This window comes from Podarcis bocagei (assembly GCF_964188305.1).
Source record: "Podarcis bocagei genome assembly, chromosome: 12".
Classification (NCBI taxonomy): domain Eukaryota; kingdom Metazoa; phylum Chordata; class Lepidosauria; order Squamata; family Lacertidae; genus Podarcis; species Podarcis bocagei.
The window spans coordinates 37,452,334-37,479,949 of NC_138137.1; the positions used below are offsets into that span (position 1 = coordinate 37,452,334).

The 27,616-nt window shown below is 40.5% G+C and overlaps 2 protein-coding genes across 2 annotated transcripts; both read left to right on the forward strand.

The window, feature by feature from the left end:
- Positions 1 to 11,881, forward strand: LOC308569404 (macrophage mannose receptor 1-like). Its single transcript, XM_081163302.1, has 9 exons — positions 1 to 118; positions 401 to 479; positions 1,462 to 1,597; positions 2,399 to 2,434; positions 4,201 to 4,370; positions 6,467 to 6,537; positions 9,271 to 9,371; positions 10,947 to 11,090; positions 11,815 to 11,881. Coding segments are annotated over exons 1-8 (720 nt in total). The 5' UTR covers positions 1 to 116; the 3' UTR covers positions 11,072 to 11,090; positions 11,815 to 11,881.
- LOC308569448 (macrophage mannose receptor 1-like) lies at positions 11,231 to 27,045 on the forward strand (the record flags this gene model as incomplete). Its single annotated transcript, XM_081163373.1, has 11 exons — positions 11,231 to 11,353; positions 11,815 to 11,929; positions 13,310 to 13,455; positions 15,108 to 15,210; positions 15,992 to 16,224; positions 17,591 to 17,756; positions 19,487 to 19,639; positions 20,819 to 20,929; positions 22,906 to 23,094; positions 26,021 to 26,059; positions 26,513 to 27,045. 11 exons carry the CDS (start codon positions 11,231 to 11,233, stop codon positions 26,740 to 26,742), a joined length of 1,608 nt encoding a protein of 535 aa, XP_081019499.1. The 3' UTR covers positions 26,743 to 27,045.
- Positions 27,046 to 27,616: the final 571 nt, after the last annotated feature.

Below are 27,616 nucleotides of genomic sequence, written 5' to 3' on the forward strand. Positions count from 1 at the left end.
ATACAAAAAACAAAAGTAATAAGAAATCTTGGTTTGAAGCACGAGAGTTTTGTAGAGCAGTTGGAGGAGAACTCATTTCTATTCACAGTGAAGAAGAACAGAAGATTCTAGAAGAGATGTGAGTTTGTTTGTTTTTAATCCTTCCTGCTCAGAATGGCACACCTGTTCCAGAAATTTGATAATGTAACAAGCTTTAAATAAATGAACTGATGATACACATGTATAATATTTTTCTAGAAAATATCAAAGTAGTGAATGCAAATTTAAAAACTCAGATGTTTGAAATCCTTAGGCAAAAGATTTATACAATCTGAAGAGAAACCAGAGTATCAGATTTATGAAATCCATTTCTTTGTTGAATTTTTCTAGACTCTGTATCACTATTTTTTATATATTTTAGGCGTTCCAATGACAATTATTGGATTGGTTTGAATAATGTGGATCCTGATAAAGGATTTACTTGGAGTGATGGATCTAATGTAAGTAAAAGGGTAATGCTGATGTATTGATAGCAAAGTTATTATTAGTTTTACAAAAAAAAAAGTCTTTAAGCTTGGCGTACACACCCTCTTGTTCTCATATTTACATTGGACAGATCACATAGCAGCGTTTAAAAACCTTTAGTAACTGAAATATCCAGCAATGAAGTCTTTAAACATATTACTTGTATGCAATCTACAAGATTTGCTTGAAATTACTTATTGATATACAAAAATACATGCCCATTACAAAGTATCGTTTTATAATTTACTGATATAAAACAGCCACTTAATCTAAAAAAGAACATAGGCAGAATGAAGAAAAGACAAAAAAGGGAAAACCTAAAAAAAGAGAAAGCAAGAGAGGAGAAAGAGAGAGAAATGTTTAGAGAAAGATAAAAAAGAATAAAAGGACTTCTGGATCTCTATCTTGCAGCTAAATATAGTATTCATTCCTTAAAATCTAACAATTCTATCTTCTCTAAAACAATATTTTTTCCATCTTCAAATCCTCAAGTTCAGCTACTCTTTCATGTAAAAATACTGCATGCAGAAAAATCAGTGCAGCTTGCTTCTCATTATGACAGCTCAAATACTCAAACACATTTCTGACATTGTCTCTTAATTGTCTGATAGGTAAAAATCTGCTTTGGTCATGGTGTATATTAAGTCTTATAGAATTTTTTTTAATTTCCTGACAAAATCATTTGAAATAATTTATAGTCATTATTCAGTAATGAGATTGGTCAATAATTTTTTATTAAGGTCAACTCTTGTCCCTCTTTAGGTATAAGAGTAATGTTAGCCTGCACCCACACAGTATTAATAAGGAAATGGCAACCCATTTCTTTCTATATATGTAGATGTTCACATGGGTACAAATCATTCTAAGACTGCTATTGTAAGTCTGTCTCCTTTTTGGATGTTGCCACGGACGAATTTTAAAAAGAATAAGAATAAGAAAAGTTTGTTTCTACTGTAGCTAAACTTTGAAATGAGGAGCCCTTGGTTTTTCTATGAACCAGATGCAAAATGTGGAGGAATAGGACAGAATTGGAATCGTTGGATCCCTTTCCACTGTGACAGTTTTCTCAGTTGGGTTTGCCAAATTAAAAGAGGTAAGATTCCTTTTCATTTACTACCGGTCCATTAAACAAAGCCAACAAGGCCTTCATTTGCTGCACTGCTGAAGCCTGGCTTTTTAAGATGCATGCCTTTTTGAGAGGAGGGGAAAATAACGAGAAATGCATTCAACCTTTGCTATGAATGTTGCAGAGTTCAGATTATGACAGTCCGAGATGTGAAGCACAGGTCACTCACAAATTATCCACAATAAAAAAATTCCTTCCAGTAGCACCTTAAAGACCAACTAAGTTAGTTCTTGGTATGAGCTTTCGTGTGCATGCACACGAAAGCTCATACCAAGAACTAACTTAGTTGGTCTTTAAGGTGCTACTGGAATGATTTTTTTTATTTTGACTATGGCAGACCAACACGGCTACCTATCTATAAATTATCCACATTTAATCTATCTGCTTTGCAAAAGGGGGTGGATGGCTAGAAAAAATACTTTGGCAAGCCCCGTCTTGCCCCTGCCATTGAACCCATTTTGGCCATACATGGTTTGGGCTCTAGGTGCTATCCCCGGAACATAACCCCAGCATAAGTTCTGAGTCGCCTCTATTCCATTTCAATAAAAACAAGAAATTAGGCCATTGAGGCTATTGTGAGTACAGAGCTATTGATTGTTCTTTCACATGAGGTTTTACCTGTGTTTCCACAGAGATGTAGAAATGTGGAATGCTATAAATAAAACTTTACGTTCATTTTTATGAACTCCTGCTTGCTATATGAAATAACATAATATGATACAAATGATACTATAATCCATTATAATTAATTTGTCTTTGGTTTTTCAGGTGTACCGTTGAAACCTGAACCAAGCAACGATTTTGGTATGTTGGGTGATTCTGCCTTCCCTCAGGTCACATTGGTCTTTTTAAAGCTGCACCATAGAAGGTGGGGGTGGGTCTGCCTTAACAGCTCTCTCAGGCCAAGGATGATTCTCTCAGGAGCGAAAGAGAAGTGTGCTCCATAGTCTGGGCACCCAAATTTCTGCCTTCTCTCAGGACAAGTAGGTCCTAAGTAGTGTTGGGGAAGGTGGGCGCAGGATTGTTCCAGCAGTTTTCTTCAGTCATTGAAAGTTCTGTCAGTAAATTCTCCTTGGTATGGGCTTGCTGAACTTGTTAAGATTCACCTCTAGAAGGGATGCTTTTTAGCTCATCGGTAAAGCATATCCTTTCAGTGTTGAAGTAACCATCAGCATCTCCAGGTTGGATTGGAAAAGATTCCTTACAAAGTCTGCTAGCCAGTGTTGACAAAACTGAGCTAGCTGGAGGTATAAAGTAGCTTCCTGTGCTCCTAAGCGTCAGGTTTCCTTGACTGCTGTACCTTATATCCTTATAACTTCCCTTCCTGCTTCTCCTCCCCCATAATCTGCTTAGTTCATGTCCCTTTGTCACCCGAATTGTCTAGAGTAGAAACATTGCAGTTTTGGAATGCAGGATCACCCCACCCCCTTTCTTCTCACCATTCCTCCACTGTGACTTTGAAAGCTTGAGGTACACCGATTAGCCACTTGCCAGCACACTCCAGCAGACTTTTGGGGGGCCTCAAGAGAGGCTCTCTAGCTGGCTGCTTGCCTGAAGGTTTGTTGCACCTTCAATGTAAGACTAATGGGGTCACACTCTCTCTGTTCCTCTCCCAAATAAGGTCATCTGTCAGGGGGCTGTCAGGGAAACTATGGCTGTTCCAGACAGAATCCAGACAGAAATAGGTCCTGTTAACCAGTTCCTTCAAGACTGCAGATGAATTACCACCAAACTCTCAAGCACCCTGCCCCCCAAAGCACGGGCTACCAATTTGTTACTGGGCCCAATTCCAAGTGCTGGTTTTGACCTATAAAAGCTTAAATGGCTCAGGACCACAATACCTCAAGGACTGCCTCTTTCCATATGAACCTACTCGAGCCCTGAGATCAAATTGTGAGGCCCTTCTTTGTGTGCCTCCTCCTTGAGAGGTCCAGAGGGTGACAACACAAGAACGGGCCTTCTCTGCAGTGGCTCCCCGTCTGTGGAATGCTCTCCCCAGGGAAGTTTGCTTGGCTCCTTCATTATATATCTTTAGGCACCAGGCAAAAGCATTCATTTTTAACCAGGGTTGATGTGATTGACATCCTATGCCTTCTAAAATGTGTTTGGGGGTGTGTGTTATTGGGTTGTTGTTTTTATTTTGATTATATGTTTTGTGGTTTTATATTCTGATTTTATTTTGTGAACTGCCCTGAGACCTGTGGGTTTGGGGAAATATATAAATTCAATAAATAAAAATAAAATAAATAAATAGGTGCTCATTTTATATATAAAATATAGTATCATGGTAACTAAACTGCTTTGTTTTTAAATTAATTTTACAGTGTGAACCAGCAATAAGAAATGCATGGGTGGTATTGATTGTGTGTTTCAAACTGAACTGATGTGCATGATTGTCTAATGTAGAGGAGGGGAGATCCCCATTAATATCATTAAAGTTTCTTAGTTATAGCACTGATTGTGTGAATTACCGTTATGCATATTTTTGTATAACTCTCTGGAATCATTTGGTGAAAGGTATTTAAGAACTGCTTTAAATAAGATAAATAAAAATAGGTCTTCTTTTGCAGACTATTCATTCAAAATAATTGATAATGGCTGGATTTTGTATGAGGAACATGAGTACTATGTCAGTAATACAAGTGCATCTGCAGAAAGAGCACGAGCATTGTGCAAGAAGCATGGTGGAGATCTTACTGTCATTGAAAGTGAAACTGAAAGAAAGTTTTTGTGGAAATACGTAAGAAATATTTGGAACATATGTTTTCCTAATGAAGTACAGCTTGGTTTTTTTTTAAAAAAAGAACCAGATGAATGATGGGTTGTGGCTATTTTGATGCCTGCTAAACATTTTCTTCTGGATAGGGTCATCAGAACCTTAATCTTATACATGTGGTCATGTACTTCAATTGAAGTGTAAGACACTGACAAAGAAGTGAGAATTGGGGGGGGTATGATCCATTCACCCAAATAATCATCACAGATCTAGGCCTGATGCAGAGCAATAGGTCAAAATGTATTTTTGTGCCTAAGCATTTAATTTTCATGCCAGCAAAGTTCAATATTCTATCCAGCAATATACAATTTTCAAAGAAACATGATGGAAATACACAAACAAAATGTTTGGGAAGAGGAGCTTCTCTACAGATTATCAGGGGCCTATAATGAAAGCATAGTGGGTTTATCACTCAGGGTTTCACCCTCTGCCTTCACCTCCCCAACCTCCCTCCCTGCTTTTCTCTACATCCAGCACTATTTTTCTAGAAAAACAGGAATGGAACTCACCATGAACGCCTCCCTTGTTCTCTTATAATGGCAATGGTGCCCACCTGAGAGGTGCCGGAACTGAGTTCCGGTGAGTTCCAGCTGAAAAAAAGCTCTGTCTAGATCCATTATGAAACCCTCTTTATGGATCCATCTTATCCTTTCCCTCTTCTAGTTCTTTTTCATTGCTTGTTTAATTTTCCTTCCCCATCTCTTCATTTAGAAGACAAAGAAGTGCAACTCACTAAGTGGAAGAGTGAAGTGAAATGGGCAGCATTATGACATGAAAGCAGGTGGCATAGGCTGCATTGTAATTTATACCACATATAACTAAAAATCTTCAGTAAACCATCTGTTCTCTTGGGGCTCTTGAGCTGATGTCAAGGATGGGTATTTAGGTCCCTCTAGCAGTTGCAGTCAAAATTGCAAGCTGGAAAGAAGTACCGTAATCCAAACTGTTCCCTCATTGAAAGCCAGTTTTATATTGAGACAAGCCAAAGAAGGGAAAGAGAAGCCAGACACATGACAGCAAAAGAAAACAGAGAGACTCTTTGCCATCAGACAAAAAAATGTATATACAAGATAGGTTAGAGCACAATCCAGATTGATTTTTTTCTTCAATTTTGCCTCAGGAAAGCAGTCTGTTCTTGACTCTCTACATCTTCACTATAGGCTTGTATTATTTCTGTATCTCCTTGTTTGTGTTACTGTAGTGTGTTGCTTTCCCTTGTTGTTAAATATTTTTTATTTTATATATACGTACATATATTCCCTCACATACATTCCCCCAACTTGCAACCTGCAACAGCCCCACTACACTCTTCTGTTATGTTTTATCTCTCTATGACAGCTTGGCTTCTGTCTGGTTTTTATGAGGGACTCCGGAGCCAGTTGAAGCACCACTCTTTCCCCCCTCCCTTCATTGTCCCTCTCCCACAGCAGAGGAAAGGCAGATCAGTTTTCTCCCTCTCCCTTCTTTATTAAAGGAAGCAACCAAACAAAAGAAAACAAAGTCAGACTGCTTTTCCTCTGGGGTTTTTCCAAGGAGCAAAAGGTGGACTCTTGGTTTCTACATTTAATCCCCACAACAACTTGGGCAGTGACTGTCCCAAGGTCACCCAGGTAACTTCATGGCTGTGGAGATTTGGACCTTGATTTCTCAGTTCCTAGTTCAGCACTTAAGAAATCTTCCTCCCAAGTTGTCTATTGCCTCTCACAAACTGAGGGAGGAATTTGTATATTTTTTTTCCAGTTTGCAGTTTGCCTGCGACTGCTAGAGGGAGCTAAATGCCCATTCTTACATTGACCCAAAAATCCTTTTCACGTTAAGTACCAATGGTCTTATTACGGGTACATCAGTTTATTAATCCATAATAAATAACTTCCTTGTTTTCTCTAATTTTAGCTGACAGGCTTTAATTTCTTTTAACTGAAAGCTTTATTTGTGTTTTAATAAAGTACAAACATGTTATGTTTATAATTACAAGTCTCTTTTTGTATTGGCTGATTTGTAAATATATCTGATTACTTTATTGTTACATTTACTCCCCATTTTTCCTTTGTATGTTATAGAACAACTATTATGGAACTCACTCTGGTGACCTTTACATTGGTTTAACTGTGGGTCTTGATGGAGAGTTTGGGTAAGGCAACAACTTTTTTAAAAAATGTAAATCATACTAAGTTTCTTAGATAATATCTAGGTTAATGTTAAATAATCTGGATAGAAGGATGTTATATTCACCATTTTTCTCTAAACTGATTCATTAATCTCCCAGATATATAGATTGACTCTGCAGTCCTATGGTTGCTGTAATGGTGTCTAGGGATGGTGGATAGGGAAGACTGACCTTGGAGAGGAAAACTGACTGTCAGTTACCTCCTCTGTGCTACCTCAGAAACTTTCACAGCCCTTGCTCTGTTGACATCAAAGCCCAGTGTTGGAATGAATGCATACATGCAAGGGACATACCAGGGGAAGGCTTTGATCCTAAGGATCCAGCACTTAGCCCCCAGCATGCCCCCACAAGGTGGTAAAACTTATGTCTCCAATAAAAGTGAAATAGTTTGGGGAGTAGCCGGAAAAGGATAGAGAATAAAAGTCCTATACCACCTTTCCTTCTGCTATGTCAGTGAGAGCCCAACAGGGATTTGGATATTGTAGTTCAGCCAATTTAGTTGTTTCACTATTTTAGCTCTGTTAAAGTAGACTTTACAAATGGTCTACAGAGCCACAGGCTAATTCTTAACTGGTGGGCCCTTTGCGCAAAGATCACAGTAGCCATTCTAATCACTTGACCTACCTTTCTTAGCTTTGCAAGTTGTGTTTCCCTCTATTCCTTCCGCTCTTCTACTCTGACTTGCCCCTGGCTCTATCAGACCCAGAATTATGCATTCTAGTTCTTGTTGGCCTTGTTATTATTATTAACGTGTTTTACCCATCCTTAACCATAAGGTCTCAGGATAGGTTACAACAATCTAAAACTACAATGTTACAATTCACCAGGCTGGCATCACGCCCTTGTCTCTTTCATTTGCATGGAACTTCTCACTTATTATGCTGTTTCCTCCAAAGCTTTTGGGGGCACCACCCTCTTTCTTCATGTGTTGAGGAAGAGGGCACTACTCTATCTGCCTGACTTCTATGGCTATTGTATGTAGCTTGGATGTAGTGTGTTCCTAGTTAATTGCTCCCTTCTGCTCTGCTCCCAGCCATGCTCTGAACATTGCAGCACTGATACTCTCCCTCTCCCATGACATTCTCCCTCTAATACTTATGACCTTTTATGACTCCAGTGTAAGAGACTGAGAACCAGGCCCAGCCCAAGATATTCTGTCATTGTAGGCAAAACACCCCAACACCACCCCCACGATAGCACCCCCCACAGATCTAAGCTCCCTTCCCACACCCTCCCTGCCCCTGCTGTTGTGCCCATGCTGCTGCCAGTCCTAACACAGCAGCTGCACCATTGCCTGCATCTGCATTATAATGCAACAGCGGCAGAGAGGGTGCAGTGGCAGCAGCATGAGCAACAGTGCTGTGGTGGCAGTGGCACAGGTGAAGCCCCAGTGGGGCTGGCAGCTGCATAATGATGGGAGTGGGACATGGGTCAGATCTACCACCTGAGGCAAATGGCTTCACCTTGCCTCATGGAGAGAGCTGAGAGTTTTGTTGTCATACCTCTCCACACCTGGTATACTCCCCCCCCCCATTCCATTTGAGTTGGCAAAAAAGAAGTGCAAAGGCAAGCTGCCCCTTGCTCCCCCACCAACAAGCTTTTTTCAGATCTTCCTCACTACTGCTTCCCCTCAGGCTTGAAGATTACAGCCACAAAAGGAGGCTTTTATGTAAAAGAAGAACCAATTTAATCATTTTTCAAATATAAATATTACATTCTACCTATAAAATACAGGCATATCATTTTCCTCTAATTAAAATAAATGGCCCCAGTAACTGACAGGCCCCTTACTTCTACCTGCCAGTCATAGGTATTTTATTTTTATTTTTATAGGGCTAGGCCATGGCTGAGGTCAGAGTGAGTCAGAAAGGTGCAATCCTGGAAAGACATAGAGAGGCCACTTAGACATCATAAAGAAAAGAGGAACTGCATTACCAAAAAGCAGGGGCAGGGAACAAAAGAAGGCACTGATTTGCATAAGTCCTGTTTGGGATGTTTTATAATTGTATGTATGAATTTATAAATAATTGCTATAATTTCATTATATTTTCAATACATCTCACCATGCTGAGGGAAGAGAATGACCAGGAGACCTGGGGTTCTTTAAACCAGCTTTATAGTGGACAGATCTTCAAATAAAAGATTGTCCCCTAAAAGCCTGTCAGATAAAGGACTGTTCACTTTAAAATGGGGCACATGACCACTCTTAAGAAGACAAGAAGACAAAGGAGCTCAGTGAGCAAGTTCTTGTGTTACCATATTTAGCCTTAGAAATTGCTATGGCTGCTAATCATGAGACCCTGCATTTTAAAGAAAGTCCCTCTAAAGGTAAAAGGAGAAAAAGTAATGCTAGATATATACAGTGGCACCAAGAGATGCAAAGCCTAGTGATAATAATAAATAATAATAATAAATTTTATTTATATCCTGCCCTCCCCAGCCGAAGCCGGGCTCAGGGCGGCTAACAACAATAAAACAGTACAAATAAGAATGAAATAACAGTGTAAATAATATTCTTTATCATTGTAAATTAATATTGTTAAATGCTCCGTTTTGCTAAATAGTTTATCAGCCTGGTGTTCCCTTTGCTAACTCCCCACAACCCTGCCCCCCAATATTTCTTTTGTAAAAGTATGCAATGTAAATGAAGGGCAAAATACATTATTCTGTCCCATTTTCTCTTACTATTTTCTATAGCTGGTTGGATCAAACTCCAGTGACCTATGTGTCCTGGGCACCTGGTGAACCCAACTCTGGAAATGATGATGAAACATGTGTTGCTATGAAGGCTATCACAGGCAAGTAGAATAAAAGTTTATCATGGGGGGGTCATAAGAATCTGCAAACTTGACAATAAATACCTATCACATATTGAATCTGTAGTTACAGTGACTATTCCATGCATAAATATACATTAAATGGGAGTGGAAATCAATTGTTTTACAGCTCTTTAATTGTCTTCTTTTGAATATGACAGGATATTAAAATATTTTAAAAGACACTATATATTTATCATGTGGACAAGTTTATACAGTAAGAGAGATTTTGGGAACTGCCACATGGACTTTTATATATGCTACTTTACTAACTCTGGGACTTTAAGCAGTTTATATTCTGGATAATTGCCAGTGCCTTTTTTCTAGAAAAAAAGGTGCTGGTACTCACCATGAAGTACCCTTCTTGGGTCAGAGAGCTGAAAGAGATTATGCTGAAGGATAAAGAAACCTCACAGTGTTACTAACACACCTGAAGCCTCCCTCTCTCTCCCTCTCTCCTGTCACCCAATGCGGAGACAGAGCCAATGCAGAGAAGACAGGGATGACTCACAAAGGGAGGAAATAGCCTCAGGGTAGGTGGAGCAGTGGGAGCTCCTAGCTGGGGACAGTCATCGCCATTACATAAGAGGGAATGGGATGCTTCAGCCACAGCGATGCACCCACTCACTGGCCCTGCAGGCTTCGGGCCTCCTCCGCTCCCAAGCCTTGCCCTCCTGCATTAGTGACAGTTGCCATGGCTGCTCGGCATCCTCATCGTTCCTTTCACACCAGCTTCGGCCCTGAGCAGCTGCTTTTGCTACCACCTCAGTGGCGAAGAGTCCCAGGAAATGCCCACAACCCTCCTCACTAGACTATGAGATTGCAGTCCCATGGACTCCAAGGCTGGAGACCAGCAGCAGCAAGAAGCACAAGGTTTTTGAGACAGAAAGGAAAATGCTGTGTAAGAGAGATGCTGACTGGGCCTCGTGGCTGGAGGCCACGCTGGATTGGGGGGGGGGGTGCCAGTACTGCGTACCATTGAGTACCATTGAGTGCCAGAAAAAAAGCACTGATAATTGCGTATTACATTTACAGGCGACAACCGTTTTAGGCGTGTCTGAATGACGTGCAATTATGCACACATGCACAGCACTGCACCCAGAAGTAGCCCCAAAATGTCCTAAAGATGTCATGAAAAGAGGGGGAATGGGACAGAGCAGGCTTATGCACATTCCACAAACACCTGCAGGGGTCTGGAATGTAACCCCTGTGCAAAACAAGGGCTTCCTGTATACGTAATCCCTCTTCCATCCAATATGGAACTTAAAACAACACAGAGTTCATGGACAGGCTCTCTTTGAGGCTTAACCCACATAGGTTTAATTTCAGCATGGCTTCTGTATCATGTGCTTGCAGATCGCAGATTGGAATGATTGACATATACCACAGAATGTAAGAACAGTATGGTGTCTCTCACAAGCTCTATTTTCAGAAAAGTGGTGGCTGCTCTTTGTTGTTACCAATCTTTCATTTGCAATATATACTTGAAGGTCTCTGTGTGCTTTTTCACTTGGGAGTGATTTAATCTTACTGATCAAGACATAATTCCTCTTTCAGGTTTATGGTATGATACAAATTGTGGTACTGCTAATAAATTCATCTGTGAAAGGCATAACAGTTCTGTCCGTTCAACTGTTGCTCCCACAATGCCTGTACCTGTTGGGGGCTGTGCTGATGGCTGACTTTTTTTTTAATAACAAGGTAACTAAGAAAGTGACTGCAAATATAACTGGTATATTGTCCCTTCTCAGTTATTATAGTGCATACAATGAGCTTATGACAATGCAGAGATTGCTCTCTGTGTCCACAGTTCTATGCAAGGGCTCTTTACAGAGCTTACAATGAATATTACAGTCAACTTGCATGATGGCAGCCTCACACATTTGGTGGCTGGTCAGCTGCGATCAGAGAAATTAAATGCACACAAGGTGGAAAGCTTAAAAGCTCTCTGTCCTGCAAAGGGGGCAAGGCCCACTCAGTGCAAAGCTTCCAAAAGGTGTGTGGGCTGTTCCAAAATATTCTGACTATACACAATTGTGGGGTTTGCACAAACCTCAGAATGTAACCCCAGCGCAAGTTGTGAGTGGGCTGTATATTACAAAAAGCATACAATTAAAAAGTAGAAGAATATGTTATTCAATCACTCCTTTGTAAACTCCTATCAGTGGTAAATCTACACTTGTAGAGCTATCAACAGATATAGCTGTAGTTGCCAGGGAGTCTCTCCCCCAACCTGCAGCAGGTAGGCACCTCTGCCCCATCCTCCACTCTATGATAACCCTAGTCAACAAATCTCAGATTTCTGGTTCCTCTCTGAAGTCTTTAAATAATCCATGTCTGCTACGCCAGTACCATTTCATGATTGTTGATTTCATTAACCATATCATGATTGATGAGAGTTTTGAGTTTGTATTCTTTCCCCCAGTGCTTCCAACTGTTTGGGTTTAATGAAGAAGACAGAAAAAATTGGTCTGATGCACAAACTGCTTGTAAAAAACAAGGAGGAAACTTGGCTTCTATAACAAGCAAAGCTTTTCAAGGTCAGTTCTTTTAAAACATATTGATCTTATGGACTTAAAGTTTTAGAAGTCCAAGACCTCCTGCTCAACTTCTCCTCATGCCAGAGGAACTGCTACAATGTGGCTCCTGCCCTTGCCACTCAGGTAACTTGACTAACTGCTTGTGACTTGGAGGAGCTGGAAACCAGGGCAGTGTTGCTGCAATGCACAGAGTTCCCTCCTTCCTTACATACACATATGACTTTAGCCATTCGGGTCCCCAATTCATGAACATTTTACTTGGGAGGAAGCTCCATTGAACTCTGTTGGGATTTACTTGCGAGCTTGGATGGAAAGAACCCCGTTTTTGCAAATGGCACACAGTCCCAGATTAAACCCAGTGGAGGCCCTTAGGCAGTCAAAATCTCAGAGGGGCCCTCATGTGCGTGATATAGTGGGATAACATTAAACTAAGAAAGCTTGATTGTAATTTTCTTTCAAGATCAAATCAATATTATTTTGATTCGTTGTCATGGGGCCCCTAAAAGGTGTGGGGCCTATAGGCTGCTGCCTACACTGCCTGATGACACAGGCATGCAAGCTACTTTTCACTGCCTCCTTGCCTCCCTTGCTGGAGAGATCTCAACCGCCATCCCTCCTCCCACATTGGCAGCCCCTTCATGCACTTGGACAGGCTCTCCAAAGTGCAGATTTATTCCTGAGTAAAACCTTCCCCTCCAACGTCACTGTAGTATAAACCCCCCAGTTGCCTGCATTTTAACAATAGACAAAGGCAGCCACCAGGGAATCTCCTCCTTGCACCAAATTGGCACGCCAGAAATGGAGAACCGGGGGTGGGAGGGAGGGCACAGAAACTAGGAATCTGGGAAATGACTGGGAGGCATCCAGGAGGAGGAGGACTCAAGGAAGGATGGCCACAGAGGAGAGAGCGAGAGATGCAGGAAGATAATGGGCTGCAAGTTAATTAAAGGATGGGCCCCCTGCAGCTCCCTTGGATGATCCTCAAGTCTCCCCAGCATGCTATGGCACACAGGTTGACAACCAATGGCCTAATTCATTGAGGGTTTGAGATCCATCAGTTACCCTCACCTGGCCATTGCCAGGGTGTGGCTGCTGTTGCATGCTGAAAGCTTCTAGGAGCCACAGGTGAGAGCTGAGGGCAGGGTGGGGGACCAAAGGTGGGACAAACTATCCCAGATGGAGCACGACATGCCCCCCACCAGAGGTACTACCCACCCCGTAACACCCCATACACCTCTCAGCAATATACTTGGTCATAAAATGCTTTAATTACATGGCCAGAATAGATTTGAACAACTTGGAATCGTGGTTCACTTATAGGTTAAGGGGATGTGTTTGTCGAATCTTTTACGGTGAAACGTGTCTTTTGTTTTTATTCAGCATTCCTCACGGTACATTTAAAAAGTGCTTCAACTGATGCTTGGATTGGACTGAATGCTATTCATTCGGAGCACACATTTCTGTGGACAGATGGAAGTGGAGTCCACTATTTAAACTGGGCCAAAGGTTTTCCACTTTTTTGGAGTGTAGGTACTGCCTGCAAAGGTTCTCCCACCCCCAAAATAAAAAAAGTTTTCTGTACTGCATCCTGCAGTGAGACTACTTATTCAGAAAACCCATTTTATGTACCACTCTCCCATCAAATCTTCATCTGGCTCCTAGTTTGTTCATTTTTAGTGCCAGCCATAGACTTTCCTCAGAATTGGTTATAAATGTACATGTTGTGCACAGAGAATGAATAGTTCTTATTTTATTTGCTAAGGGCTTGCAAAGAGTCCCAAGCAGCACTTTGAAGTTGTAATCATCAGCTGATTGTCAGGGCTTCAAAGTGTCTGCTGACCAGGTCCAGTTCCCTACCACTACTTAAAAACTCTACAATTACTACTACTCTTTTTACAGACCAGTTTTCAGGCAGTGCCCTTCTGGGCACATTACTCTTAGACATATAGTAATTCACATTATCTCTGATTCATCGTCATAGCACAATATTCAACTACATTTTGGCTGGCAAGGATCAGCTCTAGCAAAAAAAGGAGGATTTCCCCCATCTCATCTCACTATGCCATCCCCAAATCTACTCCAGAGCACTGGGGGACCCCATCAACTGATGTAGGAAGCACATGGAGGAAGGAGACAGGTACAGTGGTGCCTCGCAAGACGAAATTAATCCGTTCCGCGAGTCTCTTCGTCTAGCGGTTTTTTCGTCTTGCGAAGCAACCCTATTAGCGGCTTAGCGGATTAGCGCTATTAGCGGTTTAGCGGCTATTAAAGGCTTAGCAGATTAGCGGCTAAAAGGCTATTAGCGGCTTAGCGGCTTAGTAAAAGGGGGGGAAGCAAAAAAAAATCGTCTTGCAAAGCAAGCCCATAGAGAAAATCGTCTTGCGAAGCAGCTCAAAAACGGAAAACCCTTTCGTCTAGCGGGTTTTCCGTCTTGCGATGCATTCGTCTTGCGGGGCACCACTGTAGAAGGTTCTATTGCACAAGAAGAAATACTTGTGCTGATGGAACATTCACCTTAGCACTAACTGAATACACCGCTTGTGTGGAAATGTATCTTACTGGTTGGGGTACTCATTGTGTACTATTCCTGCCAACACTGAAACTGAAAGACTCCCTGTTTCCTGCTGAGTCAGAGGAGTTGCTAGTAGAGCAGAGCTGATGAGAAAACAAGGAGAGTTGTTCATTCAGGTAAGAAGCATAGGTGTCTCAAGTCAAGGAGCCAGTCTGAAAAGGTGTTGCACCAGCAACAGCTAGGTTTCACCTAAGCAGTTTTATAGCTGGCCCTGCTACCCTACCCCACTTCCTGAAAACATCAGCATGCATCAGTTACAGATTCCTTCTCAGAAGTAGGGTTCAGAGATAGGATACCTGTTGCTGTCAAACTTGCACTGTCTGTTTAGTCAGGTTTTGGTGTGAACCTCACACCATCGCTGACCTGGAATCACAGAGGTGATTGCGGAGTCATTAAGTGGTGGAGCTTGTTTCTGGGCTGGGTTCAACAGGACATTATAAGAAGTGAGAAATAATAATCTACAAACTTGGCTCAAAAAAGTATAGATTAATATTTTCATCTAGTTTAAGTAGTAGAAAAGCATAGTATGTTACAAAATAATCAAACCCTACATGTTATAGGTGGCTCTTGTGTTACTTGTTCCTTTGTTATATTTTTATTCCTTAGGAAGACTGTGTTTTTATGATGAAGGAGCCTGAAAAGCAGGCAGGAAACTGGAAGGATGGACCATGTTCTGCTAAAAAATCCTACATTTGCCAAAGAAACACTGGTATGTTTTTCAAACAGAAGTAACAGATTTTTTTTAAAAAAATTCAGATTGCCTGATGGAATCCAAAGCCAGTTTTCCATGCCATATTGGTCAAAAAGAAAACAACATTGAAAGCTCTTAATGCATAAGAGATTCCACACTCGCCAGTATAAATCAGCTGGCAGTCACGAGAACCTGTTTTTATAGATGCAAAGAGGTGAACTCTAATGCCAAAGAGTTGCTACAATTATATGCCTCATTTTTTACACATCATCTCTAGGACAGGCAGGAGGAGGATGCTGGCACAGGATTTTTCAGTTTAATGTTGTTGTATCTAGCCCTGTTCAAAGTGATAGGCTTCTCCTATGACCTATGCAAATTCATTTGAATATAAGACGAAAGTCCACTTTGAATGACTGAACTAAAGTTTTATCATCTGAGAAGAATGGCAGATAGGAAATTAATTTAAATCTCTTGACTTCTCTGGAAAGAAATGAAGATATGTTTCAAAAGGTCCTGTTGATTACATGTTAAGAATTTGACTTTTTTGTAACTGTAAAGAAAATATATTCTGAGGCCACATCCATATAATCTCTAACTAGAACTTTCCTGTAATTGTTAACTTTTAAAATGTTGATTTTCAAGGTTTTTAAATGTTTCACTTCAGATTTTTAGTACTTTGAGATGTTAAAACTTAGGAGATAATGGCATTCTGAAATTTCAGTATCAAGTGAAATCAAATTTTAGGATGGTGTACAGTCTAAACTGATCTCTGCCTTTTCTCTTTATTACTTTCCTGTAGACCCTGCATTATCACACCCTGAAACGACAATTTCAGCCTCTGGCTTTACTGTTTTTGGGAAAAGCACTTACTCTCTCATTGGCCCCAAAATGACATGGGAAGCGGCCAGGAAAAAATGTCATTCTATACAGTCAGAGCTTGCCAGCATTGTGAATCCATACATCCAATCGTTCTTATTGCTACATGTGTTAAAATACAAGGAGCCCGTGTGGATTGGCCTAAACAGCAATATGGTAAGAACATATGATATACATGAACATAAACCTGCTTATCCACATCAAGGGCTTGTATTGAGGGCATAGTTAGAAAGAACAGAACTTTTAATAGCTGACTTCATTGAAAATACCCTCAGCATTACTTCCCACAAACATCTTTGGATCTAACCTGTGGGTTACCTATGAGCATGTAGGGGTAGTGCGATGGAGGAGACTCCTCTATGCCACCCAACTTGCTACCATGGCCACTGCCCACCCACTCACTTTAAAGAAAAGTTCAAACTGCTTCAAACAGCACTTTTGCAAAATGCTTTAAGGCATCTCCAGTGCTCCCATTGCAGGCTGAAACCCAGGCATAAGAATCCAACAGGGCCACATACACATGTATGTGCATTAGCTGATGTGATGGGAGGTGATTCTGCTTGGTCTGGGTGCATGACAAGCTCCACAGAGAGCTTTCTCATGCACCTGAAGCTGCTTGGTTTGGCTGCACACGTAGCATGCAGCAAGGAGCTGCTAAGTGGATGGGGTCTTTCTTCTTCTAAAGGAAGAGATGTGGCTGATGTGATGGGAGGGTGATTCTGCTTAGTCTGGGTGCACGACAAACTCTGCCAGGTAGGTTACTGGCAGCCAGTGATGATGTGTGGTGACATATCATCCCATCATGCTGCCACCAATCTACCACATTCTGCACTAGCTGTGGCCTCTAGGTCATATTCAAGAGCAGGCACATTAAAGAAGTCCATGTGGAAGATCACCTGAGCATGGACAACTGAGACCCTACTACTGTGGTCCAGGAACGGCTGCAGCTAGCAACTTAGCTCAACCTGGACATAAGCAGTCCTAGCCACAGAAGCCATTTGAGACTCCAGTGATAAGTTGGAATCCAGCAGTACTCCCAAACTGTGAATCTGTTCCTTCACAAGGAACCTCCTCCCAGAGAAGGTTGTCAACCAAATTCTTTGACATAGGAACTGTCCACCTACAACACCTACAACTTATCAGGATTCAGCCCTTCTATTGACCCCTACCCATTACTGCTTCTAGACACCAGGTCAACACCTTCCTAGCCTCTCCTGATTCATATGGAAAGTAGAAACAGAGCTGTGTGCAGTCAGCATTCTGATGATATCATGCTCCATATTCCTGGATAACACCTCGCCTATTTCAATTAGATGTTAAATAGTATAGGTATTATCTCTGGTGTCACCCATATAGTAGTACTTTAAGTTAACCCCCTGAAAGATGATGGTGTGTGAGAGTGTGTGTAAATAAAATGAAAAGGAGAAAAAGTAAATAATGTGGAGTTGATGTTATGGGATGCAAATGTCAAAGTTTTTTTCTACGCCAGCATGTGATGTTCCCGTGTGCATTTGAATTTTAGACTGGTGAGCGTTACAAGTGGATAAGCAACCAGAGACTAGTATATACTGATTGGGGCCCTGAAGAACCAAAGCAGAAAATAGCATGTGTCTACTTACACCCTGATGGTCACTGGAAAACAGAAAATTGCAATGAAACATTCTTCACTGTCTGTGAGCGGCATCATGGTAAGCAAAGGAATGTATCTTTTTTAATATGGGACTTTGCCTACTCCATTTGAAGATAGAGCTGAGAAATGTGCTATTGAAACTTCTGCCTCTTTCATATGGAAAGAACTGTTACAGTTCAAACCATCAGGCCATAACTATCAGGCAAACAAAAATATGATGGAGTTACAATAAGTAATCTAGGATTTGGTAACCACATTTAGTACCCATTGATTTCAATTGAAGAGACTTAGGCAAGTGTTTTAAAGGCAGCAACCCTATATATATTAACACAGGAGTAAGCTCCATGCAACTCTGTGAACATTACTTTGAGTAAACTCTCATAGGGTTGCACTGTTAACCTACCATTGAAGTCAATAGGATTTAAAATAGCTCACGTTTCATTAAGAGGATTCTTTTTTCTTTCTTTCTTTTGGTGGCCATTTTATGCCCATTCAGGGCATTGATTTCTCAGAGAGCAATGACTTGTAATATTACAAATAGTTGGGAACAATGCCAGCTCTAAATTTGAGATTTCTGCCAAAGCACCAGCTGATGGGCACAGCACCCTATGCTGGGGTGTCATCCTGCTGGGCTTATCAGGTGGTGGCAAGAATGCTCTGATGAGCACCAAGCATCCCCCAGTCTTCCTTACAATTTCTCATAATGCTCCTAATGTAGCATCTGCCGGAAGCCCATGTCCTCTCCTGGTATGTCCTACAGAGGAACTTACGGTCTTCAAACAAAAACATCTTGAAGGTCCCAGGCCATAGAGAGATTAGGTTGGCCTCAACTAGACCAGGGCTTTTTCGGCTGTGGCTCCGATCTGGTGGAACGCTCTGTCACAAGAGACTAGGACCCTGTGGGACTTGACATCTTTCCGCAGGGCCTGCAAGACAGAGCTGTTCCACCAGGCCTTTTCAACCAGATCTTTTCAACTCTGTTCAACCAGAGCCTGATTCCCTCCTTTGGCAATTTTCACAGAACTGTAGCCCAATGGTTGCCATCAAATTGATTTGAATTAATTTTATAATGAAATTATTTTAGAATGTTGTATTATTTTATTGGTTAGACATGAGTCTGACCAAACTGCGAGAGGCAGTGGAAGACAGGAGTGCCTGGCGTGCTCTGGTCCATGGGGTCACGAAGAGTCGGACACGACTAAACGACTAAACAACAATTATTTTATTGTTGTTAGCCGCCCTGAGCCCGGCTTCAGCTGGGGAGGGCGGGATATAAATAAAATTTATTATTATTATTATTATGTGCAGGGGTGTGTGAAGGCAAAGCAGGTATTACTGGTGGGCCCTGCCACTGTGCCCAAGGATGCCATGAACTGACAATGGTTTTGGCTATGACTCAAATGAGATAAATTTAAATATTTTCCAATAAAATATTTGAGGGTACTGCCCCCCAAGTTGATTGGCATTGCCATTCAGATGGCGTGAGTGTCATTGATTATGTGGGGCAGGGCACATATTTGCTCTCCTTCCCCCCATCATTTCCTGTTTATGTTCTGGACACTTATCTGCAACAGTTTTTTAATGCCTGGATTGGCACCATGAAGCTCTTCTGAGGGCCCTGCTTTGACATGTGCAAAGCTGCAGACATCTCATTTCACTAGCCCAAGATGCCACCTTGATATTCTGCTTCATCTCATGATTTGGGATTTGTTTGCACATCCTTAGTATTTATAGGTTTCTAATATATTTATTTAAAATAAATAAAATAAAATACTTGTTTCATAATAGGCAAAATCCCAACTGAACCTCCAGAGGCACCAGGAAAATGCCCTGAATCAAAACAGAACCAGATATCTTGGATTCCTTTTCGGGCACATTGCTATAAATTCTTCACTGGTTGGTTTGATCGCCCAGAAGCACACTTCAAATGTTCTCAGTTAGGTGGGTATCGTTTTGAATTAGATCATGACATAAATTTTCCATGTTAGGAAACTCCTAGTTAGTATGTAAAACCAATGTAGTAAGTGGATGGTGTTGCAGGGAAGTCATATCCTACGCATGTCTATCAAGAAATATGTCCCATCAAGTTCAGTGGGGCCTATAGCTAAGAAGTGGGTACAGGATTTTAGCCTTGGACTTTGACCAGAGAGACAGAGGTTCAATATCTTGCTCACCCACAAACCTCACTGGATGCCTTGGGCCAATTCCCCACCTTTTAGCTTAATATGTCTCACTGGGTTGCTATGATGATAAAGCAGAAAGGAAGCAAGCCTGGAAATGACCCTGTAGTCCTTGGAGGTACTGTAGAATGGCAAGGCACAGCAAGTGGGGTTTCTGGCTGACAATGCTGCCCACACTTACATTGGGAGAGGCCAAGTTCAGGGAAGATTGGAAGAACAGGTGGTTTGACCTTCAAAGCGCTCAGGTCATCAGAAAAATGCCTGACTGTGCTGATCCCTGATAATAAATCTTTCTATTGTTGGGTGCTTCTGTGTGAGGTGGGTTGTGTTGTTGTTCTACTTATTATCCTCATTTGTCCAACTAAGAGATTTATGTATGAATCTTACTGAATAAAAGTTCATTGGTGGGGTGTTAAAAAGCCACATGCCATATGAACACACACATTTATTAACTTTCCATTTTATTTCCTCCATAATACTTTTGAGCCCAGATAGAATGTTGCTCCACTTGGGCCAGAGAAGCACTGTGGGGAAACAAAAATTGTGTGTGCCAGCAGCAGTGCTTTCCTTTTAAATTGACTTATGATCATACATAACAGATGGGCATCTAACTTCTGCTTAGAAACTTCCAAGTAAGGGGAGTCCACCACCTCTCATGGGAGTCTTTTCTACTGTTGAACAATTTTTACTGTTAGAAAGTTCTTCCTGATGTTTAGTTGGAATCTCCTTCCTTGTAATTTGAAACCAATGGTCAGTTTTGCCAGTGTGTATCTATTAAATACGTTGTTGCTTCTGTTTCGTCTTACCTGCCCCTAAGGTCCCAGAGCAATTTACAATGATAAAAGTATGCAGTATGAAAATTGTAGTTATTTAAATAAATTAAATGTGGTATGACAAATTCTTAATGAATTAGGAATTTAACTCATCTGATGTTTCCTAGGTAGCACCTTGGCTTCTATAGAAGATTTAGCTGAACTGAAATTTTTAGTGGAGCACACACAGCAAAACACACGTTGGAATTATTGGATAGGATTAATTAGAAATATTGAAGGTAACTGTTTTACAGTCAATGTTTATACTATAATAACATTTATAATACTTATTTCTAATATAGTTATTTATTAAAACAATTTATATACAATATTCTCTATCTGGTTTACAAGAAATGCAATACAAGAAGGTAAAAATTGGTTAAAACTATAAACATTTTTGGAAGTGAAAGAGCTCAGATGATACCTAACTCCCAGAAAACCTTCGTACATCAAGCCCAACAGTTCTTCCATGTGTTTGAGGGGTCACACCAGCATAAGAATGTAAAGACATATGTGGTGGGAATGTTCAAAGGTGAAGTTGTTTTAGGAAAATGTTGTCTAGGGAATTTCTCTAATTGCATCTCAGAGTTTTCTTTTCTTTTTTGCATTAACTAATATATGGAAGAAATTGAACAGTTAAAAAGCATAGCATTTGTAACACATCTTCTAATGGCAGCACGTACAGCCATAGGTAGTAATTGGAAAACTTAAAATTTGCTAGGAATAGACTAATATTATAACAAAGTTTGGCAAACAGCCTTGCTGGAATTACTGAAGATAGACACCAGTTTAGAAATGAGACCGTTTCCTTGGATTTAGGTGGAAAGGAGAAATAGAGCTGGTTGTCATCAGCAAACTGGTAGCACGGCACCTCAGAACGCTGGACAACCTCTCCCAGTGGTTTCATGTAAATGTTAAATAGCATAGGCAACAGAACAGAACCATGAGAGACCCCGCAGGCCAATGGCCAAGGCATCAAGCAGCAGTTCCCCAGTACCCCCCAGGAGTCCTCCAGAAAGGAATAGAGCCACTGTAAAGCAGTGTCTCCAAGTCCCAGCAAGGTGGCCCAGAAGGATACCATGGTCAATGGTATTGTAAGCCACTGAGAGGTCCTGCAGAACCAACAGGGACACAGTCCCCAGTTCCTGTCATAAGTCATCCACCAAGGCTACCAAAGCCATCTCTGTCCCATAGTCAGGCCTGAAAACAGATTAAAATGGATCCAGATAATTCGTCTCCTCCAGAAACCAATGGAGCTGAGATGTCACCATATGCTCCAGAGCCTTGCCCCAAAAGGGATGTTGGAAACCAGAATATTTGTCTTTAGCCTAGCAAACTAAAAAAATAAGTCTGTTGTTCCCAGTGAGCTCGAGGTAAGTGTGCTTGAAGCTATAGCTTCAGATTAGAAGAATAACAGTCTACATTAGGAAATGGCATCTATATGTTAAAGTTCACTTTATGAAAAAGCAGAGCCAACCATTTTTCCAAAATAGTTGTGGGAGCTTTGGGTACTGATCTAGAAAAAGTGTTTTTAGGTATGAAAAATACGTACAGACAGCCCCCCTCCCAATTTATGCGCATTCAGTATGTGTGTGACCATGTATCACACCAAATGCAGAAGTGACCTGGAAACGTCATAAAGACAGCACTGAAATATCACTAAAAGGGCAGAACGTGGTTGGGATGGGGTTTTTGCAGGCTTTTTTCAATGGGTTTCAATTATACACGATTTCACCAACACATGTGATGCCTTGGTATGTAACTCCCATGTAAACGGGGACCTTCCTGTAATTCCTAGTTTAGAGAAAGGAGAAAAAGAGATGTATCTACTAGTCATTTTAAAAAGAAATGCTACATATAATCTGGTTTTGATCCCGAGCAGTGTGAGCAGTCCCTGTTCCCATGACACTTCTATGTTGTCTATAAAAAAAGCTGCTCCTGAGAGCCAGGCAGCTGTCCAAAATAGAGCTCAATATGGTCTGGGGGGAGGGGGCACTGTAGCCAGAAATCAGACACCCTCCCCATACTGTTAGTGTATTCAGTGTTCTGATATAATATTGCTGGTTGCATGCATATTTTCCAAACTAAAAATGGTGAGTGTATTTTTAAATTGTGTTTCCATATAGAACACATTCCAATGTTTGTGCTGCTCCTTCCCTTTTTAGTCATTACAACATCTATTGATTTTAATAATATGATTTGATTTTAATACTAGGAGAATGGTTATGGGAAGATAAGACTGAAGTAGATTTTGTCAACTGGAAAGCAAATGAGCCCACATTCGAGTCTGAAGATTTTTCCTCTTACTATAGTGGCATCTGCGCTTACATGAAGGCAGATAATGGGGAGTGGTACAAGGAACGCTGCAGAAGAGACAATGGATTTATTTGTAAAAGACACAAAAGTAAGACATTTTCTTATTTATTAACAATAATTCTTATTCAAAACAGTATTTAATTGTTGAGGTGAGTTGTATAGAACTACAGTGAATGTCTTAGGACAAAATAAAAAAATTCCTTCCAGTAGCACCTTAAAGACCAACTAAGTTAGTTCTTGGTATGAGCTTTCGTGTGCATGCACACTTCTTCAGATACATGCACACGAAAGCTCATACCAAGAACTAACTTAGTTGGTCTTTAAGGTGCTACTGGAAGGATTTTTTTTATTTTGACTATGGCAGACCAACACGGCTACCTATCTGTAACTGTCTTAGGACAGTCTTATGTAATTGTTTTCTGGCTAGATTCATATTACTATAAGTTTATCCGTGTCATCTCTTTATCTGCCCTCTTCTTAAAGTTGTGTAACAAAGGTGTTTCTGTGAGACTACTGTCCAGAGAGGGACTGTTTCCTGTCTCTTCATGTTTATAATATTCTGCCTTGTTCTATCCTTACTAGCAAGTTCTCAGTGGGGTTTTTTTTTGGGGGGGTGCAATCTTTTCCAACTGCCTTTCTTTTTCTTGCACATTCCATCAAATTGGTCCTCTTTTTTGTGTGTCCTCCATACTCTTTGTTACTTCCCATTCTCTTTCCAACTTCTGGCAGACCTTACTGGAGCTTCCAGTCATCGACTCTCTAACAACAAATGTTAAAAGATAGAACCAAAGCTAGAGAATAATCATTTTCACTACTTCTATATTTAATAATGTTATTAACATTTGCTAACTATATAATAGTAAAGGTTCCCACTATTATTTACAGTCCTCAGAATGGGTATATTCAACATTTTAATAAATCGTTCCTTTTATTCAAAAGGAAAAACCATTTAATAGATTCCACTTTGATAGTTTTAAGGCTCAGGTCACCATGCCTGATCTTGCTAAGCATAGGGATTGAGTGAACAGACCGAACATTTCAAATTCAAAACTTGGTCCCCATTTTTAAACAGTAACATATTTTCTAATTGAAAGAAGCACATCTGGAAGCAAATGTCCTATCTGAGGTGCATTTTTATTCTTTCCCTGTAACATTATTACACTCACACCAATCTCCAAGTGATAAGACCCTCTCCAGTCATCTGTACTCTTCAGTTGCAAAAGAGTGACTTAATACTCTCCAGGGCAATTTTACTTAAAGAAACAGATTTGGTGACTTTAGTAGTCCACTTTTCTTTTTTGTCCATTACCTCCAAGGAAGGATCTTGAGAATCAGGAGTGCAGACCTACTGAGAGATATGTGCACAGCCCAATGCATACATGGCAGATAGACTGGCAGTCCCCATCCTAAACTCCCAGACCTTGCCATATCTCCAGAATTCAATGTTTACACTAGGCTAGAGACAAAGGAACTGGCAGAGTCCTTGTTTACCTAGGAATGTCCCATCAAGAATCAGTTTTGCTCTAGTTTCTCCTCTGAGTATTGAATAGAAGGGTAAAAAATATGCAGCACACTAAGCTATTTCTGGAAAAGTTGAAATACAAATGTGGTAAATGGATAATAATTGCGTATTTATTTCACAAGATTTATATATTGCTTGGTTGTAACAAAACCTCAGATAAGACTTGTAGGTAGCAATTGATTACATTGGATGGAAAAGCAGAAGGTTAGCTTATTGAGACATTCATTCCAAAAGGTGATATATTTCAGTCTACAGGGGATCGGTTCTTGGCAGAGAGTTACAAGTGTGCCACATTTATTCAGAATTCCATGCCAATGAAACCAGCAGGACTTGTTTCCAAATAAATTACTTTTACTGCAACACTTTTCTTAACAAGAACAATGAAATCAGCTGAGGGAGAAATGGAGAGGGACCAATTTGAAAGCATAAGAAGCAGTTATACTAAAGCTAAGCAGGTCTGAAAGTTACCTGGATATGATACTACCCCAAGCCATATGTAAACTGCCCTAATCTCTTAGGAAGAAGTGCAGGATATAAGTATACCAAGCAGAGGAATAATTAGGAGGTACAAGGGCCCAATCTACTTGAATGCAATCCTTTCAATAAACTCCCTCTCCCTACCCCCCACATTCCCCATTAAATCCATTCCATGTACAGTGGTACCTCAGGTTAAGAACTTAATTCATTCCGGAGGTCTGTTCTTAACCTGAAACTGTTCTTAACCTGAAGCACCACTTTAGCTAATGGGGCCTGCTGCTGCCGCCATGTCACTGGAGCACAATTTCTGTTCTCATCCTGAAGCAAAGTTCTTAACCCGAGGTACTATTTATGGGTTAGCGGAGTCTGTAACCTGAAGCGTATATGTAACCTGAAGCGTATGTAACCCGAGGTACTACTGTAGTTTGTTTTTAGGTACTCCAGTCAATTTGATAATGTCACCTGACCACCTATTTGTTCCTTGTCAAATGATGCTTGAAATGGCTTGCTGCTTACTTAACACAACTGATTTTAAAAGCTCACATTTATTTTTTGAAAGTTATTTCTGTAACCTGATCCTGGTATTCCAGAACAAAAGCTAAAGAGAAGAATCATTCAGTGAACCATTCACATTTTAAACCCTTTTCTAACTTGTGAGAACTTAACATTCATTTCAATTTTTAAAAGCTACTCATGGTAGAATCCATTATACGACAACATTTGAATGTTCAATTGACCATTCCTACATTTTTTTTAATAGATAATGCTGGCTGAATTTGCTGGCAAGCAGACTAACTTTCCTTTTACTCTTCCACATTAGTCTGGCTTACTTTATTGCTAATCAAAGCTCTGAACTAAAAAAAAAGAAAGGTTAATAATACTGTCTTGCATACCTGTCTTCCCTACTATGTTGAAAACATTTGCTTCTGTAGTTTGCTATTACTGTAGATAGATAGATGATAAATAGATACACACAACAATCACACACACCTTAAACATTTCTTTTGTTTTACAGTTATTGAAGAGACCACTAAGTCACCTACAAAAACTGCAGGTAAGACTGGGTTTTTTAAAAAAAACCTCAGGTAAAATTACAAACATCTGTGCTATCCAGAACACTGAGCCAAACATTCTCCAAAAAGAACTTCTGACTCAAATTTCTAGGCATGGGGTTGATGCAATAACTGGGACCATAACAAACCCTCAACTCAGAATCTTTCGCCATAGTGGTGTGTTTTTTTTAAAAAAGGGGGTGTATTCCTATTTTAAGAGGAATCTGAGCTACTCCAGTGCATCTTTTTTGCTTCTGCGTCCCCTTCCCTCCTTGCAGTCAGGTGACCATTTCATTGGCTGGTAAGTTTTCAGCACACTATGCTTATGTGCAGAAAATACCACCAGACATCCCTCCTGTTCTTACAAGGGGGTTGTCACTGGTTTGCCATAGTATATAGTATTCAGTGTTGTCTATTATATTTTATATATATATAACATTTTCCCCCATTGGCAGAGCAAGAAGATAGTTCTGCATCAGAACGTGGCCGAGTTATAAAGGTGGTTTTCCCAGTGTTCTTCATCCTCATCCTCATTGGTGCAGGCACTGCACTTTATATTGTCTACAGAAGAAGATTTCAACAACAACAAACTACTGGTAGCTTTGACAACGCTTTGTATCATGACAATAGGATTCTTATTCAGAATAATGAGTCAGAAGTGCACGTGGAGGACAAAGGAATGTAATGCTATATGCACTTACCTGTGAGTAAGTCCCAGAGAGCTCAATAGGAGTTACTTCTGAATTGACAGGTATAGGATTGCACTGTTTATTCATTCATTTCCGAGAAGTAACCATTGTTGGGAATGGTTTGTCCCAAGCCTTAATATGCAAGGGTACTTTCTATGATCATGCTTATTATGTGGAATTCTCTGAATGCATAATTATTATTTAGTGAAAACATATTCACAAAATATGTTCAAATTAAATATTACTTGACTTGAAAAATTAAGGATTGTGTCGTCGTTATCCTTTGGCAACCAAGGTACTGCACAATATTTTTGCCATGCATGAAAAAAACCCCCACTTGTCCGGTGTTGTAGAAAGAGCAAGGGGTGTATCTCACCCTCTTCCACTCTTCCAGAAAAGATAATAATCAAGATGTTTTTTGTTCTTTTTAAAGGATTCAATATGTGCAGGCCAGGTTCTGATTCAGTACCTAATTTTGTATCCGTAGTTAGGCCTATTTCTGATTGCATTGTATGTCTAGCCTTTGCTTGTTTGGTGGCATTTCTGCTTATGGCTTAAAATGGCATGGTTTTATTTGTTTTCTTAAATATGATAGTGAAATGTTTCTTTGTGTCCACCCTTGCACTTCTCCTCCAGAAGTGCCAATCATCAGTATGAAAATAGGCTTCCATATGTGCAGCCCAGGTGCTAAGTAAGAAAGAGTAACTGCATACATAGCACCTAGTTGTAAATGCATTTTCTTACCTAAGACTGTTTCTGCCTATAGAGTGTCTTGTTAGAGGGCATGTCTTTGGGTTAGGGTATCGTTTAGCAGGTTTTGTTGGTATTATTATTGCCCCGATCGTCTAAAATCTTTTAAATTGCTTTTAA